The sequence below is a fragment of the Oncorhynchus kisutch genome, linkage group LG13 (genome assembly GCF_002021735.2).
Source record: "Oncorhynchus kisutch isolate 150728-3 linkage group LG13, Okis_V2, whole genome shotgun sequence".
In the NCBI taxonomy this organism is placed as follows: domain Eukaryota; kingdom Metazoa; phylum Chordata; class Actinopteri; order Salmoniformes; family Salmonidae; genus Oncorhynchus; species Oncorhynchus kisutch.
The window spans coordinates 38,678,401-38,688,976 of record NC_034186.2 but is presented as its reverse complement, the minus strand read 5'-3'; the positions used below and the strand labels follow the sequence as shown (position 1 = coordinate 38,688,976).

Here is a 10,576-nt window from a genome sequence, read left to right as displayed (position 1 = left end):
GCAATACTACAAATCCCTGCATGTCATCTCTAGCTAACACCTTTGCGAACAGCTAGTGTCAATTTAAAACTTGCACAAGACAGACAGTTCACAGAATTGTCAGAACTTTGCTAACATTAGATCGAGAGATTCTTACCGTTGCCTTGATTTTTCAGTCTTGTCCAGCTCATCATGGCATTTGTACTTCTTTATGATAGTCACATTAGCAGCTAATTAGCATTTCATTTTTGGCCGGTAAATACAAGTCACCTTGTCCTAGAGAGATTTACATGCTTATTTATCAAAACATCAAGCAAGGTTAAGCCTACATGAAACACAGCCCTTATTTGGAAGTGTTTGCTTTGGAGACTAATGCCTTCTGATGTCATTCTCAGATTAACTGTGATCTAAATGACTGATTAAGAGGCCATTGCAAATTGGAGTTGATTGGCTAACACCCCAGCCAATTTGCACCAATGTCTCCACCTTGTGGCTAAAGCAAGGAGGTGCAGGATACAGACTAATAGACTACTCTTTTACACAAGTTTATTCAAGTAATATACAATATACATGTTGATATATAGTCTCAGGCTGTTTACATCCTCGGTGGTCCCGCTAATCTCCAGCCCTCCATCTTGCCCACCTTCGTGAACATGGCCAGTGTCCCCAGCCCAATACATGCCGTCGTGCCTGTCATTGCACTGTGAGCTGTAGATCAAAGAGACAAAAAATACATGTTATTTGTGAAAAGATATGGAGAGGCCGGATATTATCTTTGTTGCCCCTCTGTTCCGTGAGCAAACATCTAGCGATGAGAGGAAGTTCACAGCCCTACAAAGAGCAATTGCTTTTACAACCAGTCATCTTAGATATGCATAGGGAAGTTAACAAGCGCTGAAGGGAAATGACTGCTTTTTGGAATGAAATGTTGGAAGAAAATGCTTGGAACCAGGATGTTCCATCCAAACGTTCCCAATAAGACTCATTTTCCTTGTTTTGAAACATTTGCTCCCGTTTGTTCCTACTGAATGCAACCCAGATATTCAGCATACTGTGTAATATATAGCATACTCACTACGAGCTCCAAGAAAGACTCCTGATGCACAGCCTCCGATGAAGTAGTTCACAGGGTCATCAGGAGCATCCCGGGCCTGTGCAGCTAGACAAGTGGTCATTCCAAAAATGGCCCCCAAGGCAGCTGTTTAGGAAGGAAAGACCAAAAAAATACTTACACTGGCATAAACCTAGCCTGGTTGTCACCTCTTTTCAATAACCCCTTATAGTTATCATCCAATATTATGCAAATTAGACAGGAAAATGTTCTATCAAACTTAATCCATAAATTTGATTGCAAACCTAACATTGGGCAAAATCAAATCAAATGTTATTGGTCATACAATAACATTTGATTTGATTTTGCCTAATGTTTTGATTGGAAACCTAACATTGGACATTCTGACATAATACATTTCATTGTAAACATAGGGCACGGGAAGAACAGAGGATTCCCATTGGTTGCATTTTTACCACAACCACCTCAAATGTATAAATAATGGGGCTAGGCTACTGGTTCAAAATCTATAAGAGGAATGAAGAGAGAGGCCAATGGAGATGCCAGCGGAGATGTATGAATTGTGCAAGGGAACAGCAAAGATTGAGGTCAGGGCTTTGTGATGGCCACTCCAATACATTGACTTTGTTGTCCTTAAGACATTTTGCCACAACTTTGAAAGTATGCTTGGGTTCATTGTCCATTTGGAAAACCCAGTTGCGACCAAGGTTTAACTTCCTGACTGACGTCTTGAGATGTTGCTTCAATATATCCACAAAAATTCTCTCTTCATGATGCCATCTGTTATGTGAAGTGCTCCTCCTTCAGCAAAAAGCACCTCCACAACATGAAGCCGCCACAGTTGGGATGGTGTTCTTCAGCTTGCAAGCCTCCCCCTTTTTCCTCCAAACATAAAGATGGTCATTATGGCCAAACAGTTCTATTTTTGTTTCATCAGACCAGAGGACATTTCTCCAAAAAGTACGATCTTTGTTCCCATGTGCAGTTGCAAATCGTAGTCTGGCTTTTTATGGCAGGTTTGGAGGAGTGGCTTCTTCCTTGCTGAGCGGCCTTTCAGGTTATGTCGATATAGGACTCGTTTTACTGTGGATCCTTTGCTGGTCCTTTGCTGTTGTTCTGGGATTGATTTGCACGTTTCTCACCAAAGTACGTTCATCTCTAGGCGACAGAACACGTCTCCTTCGTGAGCGGTATGACAGCAGCGAGTTCCCATGGTGTTTATACTTGCGTACTATTGCTTGTACAGATGAACGTGATACCTTCAGGAGTTTGGAAATTTCTCCCAAAGATGTACCAGATTTGTGGAGGTCTACAGGTTTCTGAGGTCTTGGCTGATTTCCCCATAATGTCATGCAAAGAGGCACTGAGTTTGAAGGTAGACCATGAAATACATCCACAGGTACACCTCCAATTGACTCAAATTATGTCAATTAGCCTATCAGAAGCTTCTAAAGCCATGACATAATTTTCTGGAATTTTCCAAGCTGTTTAAAGGCACAGTCAACTCAGTGTATGTAAACTTCTGACCCACTGGAATTGTGATACAGTGAATTATAAGTTAAATCATCTGTCTGTAAACAATTGTTGGTAAAATTACTTGTCGTAGTAATTTAGTAGATGTCCTAACCGACTTGCCAAAACTATAGTTTGTTAACAAGAAATTTGTGGAGTGGTTGAAAAACAAGTTTTAATGACTCCAACTTAAGTGTATGTAAACTTCCGGCTTCAACTGCACGTCAGCTTTGACATCGGTTTTGCACATAAGCGTTAAACTAGACATCGGACATTTTTAGCTAATATCGGCCGATTCCAATATCCTTACCAATATATAGTGCATCCCTAATATTACTCATTATATACTGTATCTTTTAGTCTATGCCACTGACATTGCTCATCCAAATACTTATAATTCCTTTACTTTAGATGTGTGTATTGTTATGAAAGTGTTAGGTATTACTGCACTGTTGGAGCTAGAAACACAAGCATTTCACTACATCCGCAATAGCATCTGCTAAACATGTATGTGACTAATAAAATTAGATGATTTTGATTTGAGTCATCTCTAGCCACTTTGAACAATATGATCTTGCATTGACACCGCCTTCTCACAAGAGAATGACTGCAGGTCATAACGGTATTGTTTGTTATTCTTAAATTGTTATAATTGTACGCACCACCCATGTTCGATTATATTTAATGGAAAAATTGCATGTGGTTTCCAACTACCAAATCAGCAACTGCGCTGTAAATCCGGCTGCATACTGAACATTGAGATTGCCAAAAGGCCAGTCTCTTTGGCAAATGACAAGAGTGGCAAGGAGTGTAATGTTAGCTAAAAAGATTGGTACCCTGACTAGCATAACCCACCTTAACTGTATGTTGTTTACAAATCCTTATAACAAACATCTGATCACAGAAACATGTTTCTTATTACCACTGAAACACTAAGATCAAACAGCACACTTTCACCATCACTCACACAAGGAAACTATAGAGACTCAGGTGCGGCAGGGTAGCCTAGTGGTTAGAGCGTTGGACTAGTAACCGAAAGGCTGCAAGTTTGAATCCCCGAGCTGACAAGGTACAAATCTGTCGTTCTGCCCCTGAACAGGCAGTTAACCCACTGTTCCTAGGCCGTCATTGAAAATAAGAATTTGTTCTTAACTGACTTGCCTAGTAAAATAAAGGTTAAAAAATATATATATTTAGGTAATTGCAGCATTTTGACCATATCTACAAATCCTCTACTAGTAGGATCGCTGATCTAGGATCAGTTTTGCTTTTGCGATCACAATGTATAAGATTACATGGATTGGGGGACCTAGGTCCGTATCCACAGTGTCTCAGAGTAGGAGTGCTGATATAGGATCAGTGTTGCCTTTTAGATCATAGCCTGAACACTACTGGCTACTGATCTAGGAGGGGTAGCTGCGTATTCAGATTTCAGGTGTAATCATGATATCTTCATGGCAGTAAGCAAGGTTATTATTATTACTGCTGTGTATGAGACTTGAGACACATACCCATGGTTACTGTACCATTTGTGGCTCTCTGAACAGCTTGGATTGCAGAATCAGGCTGGAATGCCACAATGTGATAGGCTGAACCCACCAACCCTGTGTGTAAAAAAAATATAATGTTAGACTACTGTGTACAGAGTTGACTAGCTAGCTACTTACTTGTCAAGTATTTAGCTACAAGAATGTTAGCTATGAAATGCTTGCTAGCTAACTGGTAAACCTCGTTCAAATTCCAATGTTTAATGTCCTATTTAGCTGTACTGTCTTACAGAAGATGCTGGATAAACAACTGGCTAACCTAACAACGTTAACTGACGTTACATTAGTTAAAAACAAAACATTAACGTTAATTGCTAGTATGTTAGCAGAACTAGCATGGCATTGGCAGCTAACTATGTTATGGCTAGTTAGCGTTACCGCTCTTTACCAACAGTTAACTAGCTCATTTCCATAATGCTTTCCTTTGTGTACGACTTACCTAGAGCTGTGCCTAATTTGGTGGTGATCCATGTTTTCTCGACACAATCCTTACCCTCTTGCAGATCCCAATAACCCATTTTGGATTTCACGTGAAGGACAAGGAGACATCGCGAGATGAAAAAAATGTGAAGACGAGAATTGATATTGTAAAACTTTATTATAATCAAACAAACATTCTATAAATAGTACTTTGTTGACAAATTAGATTTTTATACGTTTAATATACAATTACTTTTACATGTGTTATTAGCTACATAATAAATAAAACACCATCTCACATTGGCAACCTATTTCTAAATGGTCTGTAATGTTGTCAACACTAGTGACGGCTGAGGCAGCAGGAAGGACGGAGGGAGGATCAAGTGATTACGTCAAATGTGAGAAAGGGAGCGCGCTTGTTTGAAATGGAGAAGCGTCGCGGAAGCTATCGATGAAGAAGAACATCAAGACGAAGCACCTGCTTTACAAGTGGGATGTACTGTTGAGCGCTACATCCTGGAGGGTTCGTGCTGATTGTGCGGAGATTGTGACAGCTGGTTGAATGGCGTCCCTTGACAAGGCAAGAACAATATGCATCAGGAGAAGTGCAGTATTATCATAAGGAGGAATGGAGGGGAAAAGAGAGGCAGAGGAGGAATAAGAGGGTGAGCTCGAGTCAGTTAAAAATGGCAGAAAAAAGGGAGACGGTTTGTTCAATAAGAATGGTAGAAAGTGTAAGCAGGGTAGGGTAGCCTAGTGGTTAGTGTTGGACTAGTAACCGGAAGGTTGCAAGTTCAAACCCCTGAGCTGACAATGTACAAATCTGTCGTTCTGCCCCTGAACAAGGCAGTTAAACCCACTGTTCCTAGGCCGTCATTGAAAATAAGAATTTGTTCTTAACTGACTTGCCTGGCTAAATAAAGGTAAAATAAAAAATAAAATAAAAGCAGAGTGAGATGAAGACAGGAGGAGAAATGGAAGTGAATTAGGGCAAAGTATCAGAGGTGGTAGGTATGGTGAAGTTATTGAAGCCTGAGGTGTGCACTAGGGGTCAGGATAAAGATGACTGTAACAGTAGTGAAGTTTTTAGAAAAACTGGGCTCTTGCCTTTTGGCTGATCCATTTGAGGTTTCAGGGTAGGTGAAAACAGAGTTGGGTGCTGTGGAATCGGTGAGCTGAAAGAACTTCATTAGACTCTGTATACTGGAAACCACATATCCTGAGGCTGCATTTATTGTAGCTGGGGATTTTAACAAAGCTAATCTGAAAACAAGGCTCCCTAAATTTTATCAGCATATCAAATGCGCGACCCGGGCTGGCAGCATTCTGGATCATTGCTACTCTACCTTCCGCGACGCCTACAAAGCCCTCCCTCGCTCTCCTTTCGGCAAATCTGACTACGACTCCGTTTTGTTGCTCCCAGCCTATAGACAGAAACTAAAACAGGAAATGCCCGTGCTCAGGTCTGCTCAACGCTTTGAGATTGCTTCGATCACGTGGACTGGGATATGTTCCGGATAGCCTCAGACAACAGCATTGATGTATATGCTGATTCGGTGAGCAAGTTTATTAGCAAGTGCATCGGTGATGATGTACCCACGGTGGCTATTAAAACCTTCCCCAACCAGAAACCGTGGATTGATGGCAGCATTTGTGCAAAACCGATGTCTTGCTCCCAGACAAACTAAACAAATCAAATCAAATGTATTTATATAGCCCTTCGTACATCAGCTGATATCTCAAAGTGCTGTACAGAAACCCAGCCTAAAACCCCAAACAGCAAGCAATGCAGGTGTAGAAGCACGGTGGCTAGGAAAAACTCCCTAGAAAGGCCAAAACCTAGGAAGAAACCTAGAGAGGAACCAGGCTATGTGGGGTGGCCAGTCCTCTTCTGGCTGTGCCGGGTGGAGATTATAACAGAACATGGCCAAGATGTTCAAATGTTCATAAATGACCAGCATGGTCAAATAATAATAATCACAGGCAGAACAGTTGAAACTGTAGCAGCAGCACGGCTAGGTGGACTGGGGACAGCAAGTAGTCAACATGTCAGGTAGTCCTGAGGCATGGTCCTAGGGCTCAGGTCCTCAGAGAGAGAGAAAGAAAGAGTGAAAGAGAGAATTAGAGAGAGCATACTTAAATTCACACAGGACACCGGATAGGACAGGAGAAGTACTCCAGACATAACAAACTGACCCTAGCCCCCCGACACATAAACTACTGCAGCATAAATACTGGAGGCTGAGACAGGAGGGATCAGGAGACACTGTGGCCCCATCCGAGGACACCCCCGGACAGGGCCAAACAGGAAGGATATAACCCCACCCACAGCTACCAAAACCTGCAGGCTGTCCTTCACCGCAGCCAACCTCGCAAGGCTGCCGGCCCAGGTGGCATCCCTAGCCGCGTCCTCAGAGCATGTGCAGACCAGCCGGCTGGTGTGTTTACGGACATATTCAATCAATCCCTATCCCAGTCTGCTGTTCCCACATGCTTCAAGAGGGCCACCATTGTTCCTGTTCCCAAGAAAGCTAAGGTATCTGAGCTAAACAACTATCGCCCCGTAGCACTCACTTCTGTCATCATGAAGTGCTTTGAGAGACTAGTCAAGGATCATATCAACTCCACCCTACCCTAGACCCACTCCAATTTCATTGCCGCCCCAATAGGTCCACAGACGGCGCAATTGCAATCACACTGCCCTAACCCATCTGGACAAGAGGAATACCTATGTAAGAATGCTGTTCATTGATTAAAGATCAGTATTTAACACCATAGCACCCTCCAAACTCGTCATTAAGCTCGAAACCCTGGGTCTCGACCCTACCCTGTGCAACTGGGTCCTGGACTTTCTGACGGGCTGCCCCGAGCTGGTGAGGGTAGGAAACAACACCTCCACCCTGCTGATCCTCAACACTGGGGTCCCACAACGGTTCGTTCTCAGCCCTCTCCTGTACTCCCTATTCACCCATGACTGCGTGGCCATGCACGCCTCCAACTCAATCATCAAGTTTGCAGACGACACAACAGTGGTAGGTTTGATTACCAACAACGACGAGACGGCCTACAGGGAGGAGATGAGGGCTCTCTGAGAGTGATGTCAGGAAAATAACCTCACACTCAACGTCGACAAAACAAAGGAGATGATTGTGGACTTCAGGAAACAGCAGAGGGAGTACCCCCCCTAACCACATCGACTGGACAGTAGTGGAGAAGGTGGAAAGTTTTAAGTTCCTCGGCGTACACATCACGGACGAACTGAAATGGTCCACCCACACAGACAGCGTGGTTCTTCAACCTCAGTAGGCTGTATAAATGTGGCTTGTCAGAGGGTAGTGAGGTCTGCACAACGCATCACCGGGGGCAAACTACCTGCCCTCCAGGACACCTACACCACCCGATGTCACAGGAAGGCCAAAAAGATCATCAAGGACAACAACCACCCGAGCCACTGCCTGTTCACCCCATCCAGAAGGCGAGATCAGTACAGGTGCATCTAAACTGGGCACGAGAGACTGAAAAACAGCTTCTATCTCAAGGCCATCAGACTGTTGAACAGCCATCATTAACATTGAGTGGCTGCTGCCAACATACTGACTCCAATCTCTAGCCACTTTATAATAAAAAATGTATCACTAGTCACTTTAAACAATGCCACTTTATATAACATTTACATACCCTACATTACTCATCTCATATGTACAGTGGGGAGAACAAGTATTTGAAACACTGCCGATTTTGCAGGTTTTCCAACTTACAAAGCATGTAGAGGTCTGTAATTTTTATCATAGGTACACTTCAACTGTGAGTGAAGGGGAAGATTCCTGGTGTTTGTGATGTTCGTCGTTGTGTGCGACACATACAGGGTGGTGTGAGTGGAGACACCGAAGAGTCATTGTCTGTTCTTTTGAGTTCTGATGTTGTCTTTGCCTGACAAAGTGATGTTAGGATATATAAGTTATCCTGTACAAGCTTTTGTGCCGACTACATTACATTGTTACAGGTGTCAAGCTTATGGGCATGTGGCAGCAGTGTGTAGGAGGGAGGTTTCTAGGTGTGAGAAGTGTACAGAAGGGCATGAGACAAATGAATGTGTAGTATTGGGGAAAGTAGTGGTATGTGTTAATTGTAGGGGTGCCCATGGATCTGGGATCAGAAATGTCCTGTGCGAGAGAGGCAGGTTGAGGTTTCCAGGATTAGAGTAGTGCAGAAGTTGTCATATGCCGAGGCAGTGAAGAAAGTAGAGGAAGATGGGTCAAGGGGGAGGGATCCTGAGAGGAGTGGTGTGACTAGCAGATCTGTACCAGTACAGAGGGATGAACCAACAAGTGATGTATGTTTCAGTAAGATTGGATTTTTGGCATTTATAGTAATGGTTCTCAACTGTACTGCAGGGATGGAACGGAAGTCACAAAAAATGGAGGTTGTGGTGACATCTGCAGAGAGGTATTTGGGTGTGTGAGACTTGACATCAGAAGAGTTACAGGGTGTGTTAAGTGGTGGTGTCCCATCCTTTCAGGCTATTGGCCTGAAGTAGGACTAAATACATTTAAATAGTGGAGCATGGTATTTATTAATAATTTGTGTGAGTGTAGTGTTAGATGGTCGGGTATTTGTTGTATTCTTTTTTTGTTGATTTCAAAATATATATATATATTTTTAAGCCAAGTATAAGGGAGTTGTCCTCCAGTCTAGTAGGTGGCAGTAATGCAACATTTATTGGATGCCAACTGCTGTTAAATCTCATCGAAGAAAGAAGGACAGAGGGGGAGGTGTGTAACATGCAACAGGTAGAATATGGGGAAGAAGAAGTGGCGCTGGTATTTTGAAGATGCTGAAATGGCGGAAGCGGATGTTCTGTTTGAATCAGATGGTGTGTCAAGTGGAGGCGAGAGTGAGAAGAATTGGAAAGGAAATAAGATAATTAAAGTGATAGTGGAAACTAGTAAATCCAAACCTAATTCTGATTCTCTTTTGGTTGGAATAAGGGTTTTCGATTGATGTTACCTGGGAGATCTGTTTGAAGTCTCTTAAAATCATGGATGTGTTGGATGAGGTGGCGTCGATGAGAATAACAAAAGGGTGGCCTTATTTCGTTTTTTTGTGTGTTGGAACAGAAGGAGCGTGCTCTGTGCCTCAAGAAGATGGTGAGTTGGAATGTGTCCTGTGTGGATCTTCAAAGCAGGGTGCCTATCAAGGGTGTTATCTGTGGGGTTGCGCTAGAAGTAAATGTGCAAAGGATATATGTATAGAATTGTATCAAGTGCTTGGTGCACAATGACTGCCCCGCATGGTAGATGTGTGCGGAAGCCCATTCCATCCATTCTCTTCCTTCTTACGTGTACGCCCAAACCCATACAGTGTGAGAAATGTAAATGATTTGGTCATGGCAGGTGTATGTAGATGGGAGGAGAATTAAATGCTCCTCCAGGCACTTGTCCTCTCCCGTCTGGACTACTGCAACTCGCTGTTGGCTGAGCTCCTCGCTTGTTCCACAAAACCCCGGCAACTTATCCAGAACGCAGTAGCCAAATTCTCTCATGTCACCCCGCTTTTCCCCACACTCCACTGGCTTCCAGTTGAAGCTCGTATCCACTACAAGGCCATGATGCTTACCTACGGAACAGCAAGAGGAACTGTCCCTCCCTACCTTCAGGCTATGCTCAAACCCTACACCCCAAACTGAGCACTCCGTTCTGCTACCTCAGGTCTCTTGGCCCTCCCACCCCTACGGGAGGGCAGCTCCCACTCAGCCCAGTACAAGCTCTTCTCTGTCCTGGCACCCCAAATGTGGAACCAGCTTCCCCCTGAAGCTAGGACAGCAGAGTCCCTGCCCATCTTCCAAAAACATCTGAAACCCTACCTCTTCAAACAGCATCTTAAATAATCCTCCTCATCACCTCTACCTCCCCCCCCCAAATAAATATAAATAAAATAGCATTTGCACTTGACAACCCCCCCCCCCCCCTCCCCCTCTTCTAGCTCTAACTTTACTGATAGCTACGTTATTGAGGAAAAATGTACTTTCTATGCCTGTGATATGTGG

General features: G+C 43.5%; 1 protein-coding gene across 1 annotated transcript; it reads right to left on the bottom strand.

Moving 5' to 3' along the window:
• Positions 1 to 508: 508 nt before the first annotated feature.
• Positions 509 to 4,685, bottom strand: LOC109901538 (NADH dehydrogenase [ubiquinone] 1 alpha subcomplex subunit 11-like). The gene is made up of 4 exons (XM_020497536.2): positions 4,550 to 4,685; positions 4,075 to 4,167; positions 1,055 to 1,177; positions 509 to 687 (listed from the first exon to the last, which is right to left on the bottom strand). The coding sequence occupies exons 1-4, from the start codon at positions 4,626 to 4,628 to the stop codon at positions 575 to 577; spliced, it is 408 nt and encodes a 135-aa protein (XP_020353125.1). The 5' UTR covers positions 4,629 to 4,685; the 3' UTR covers positions 509 to 574.
• Positions 4,686 to 10,576: the final 5,891 nt, after the last annotated feature.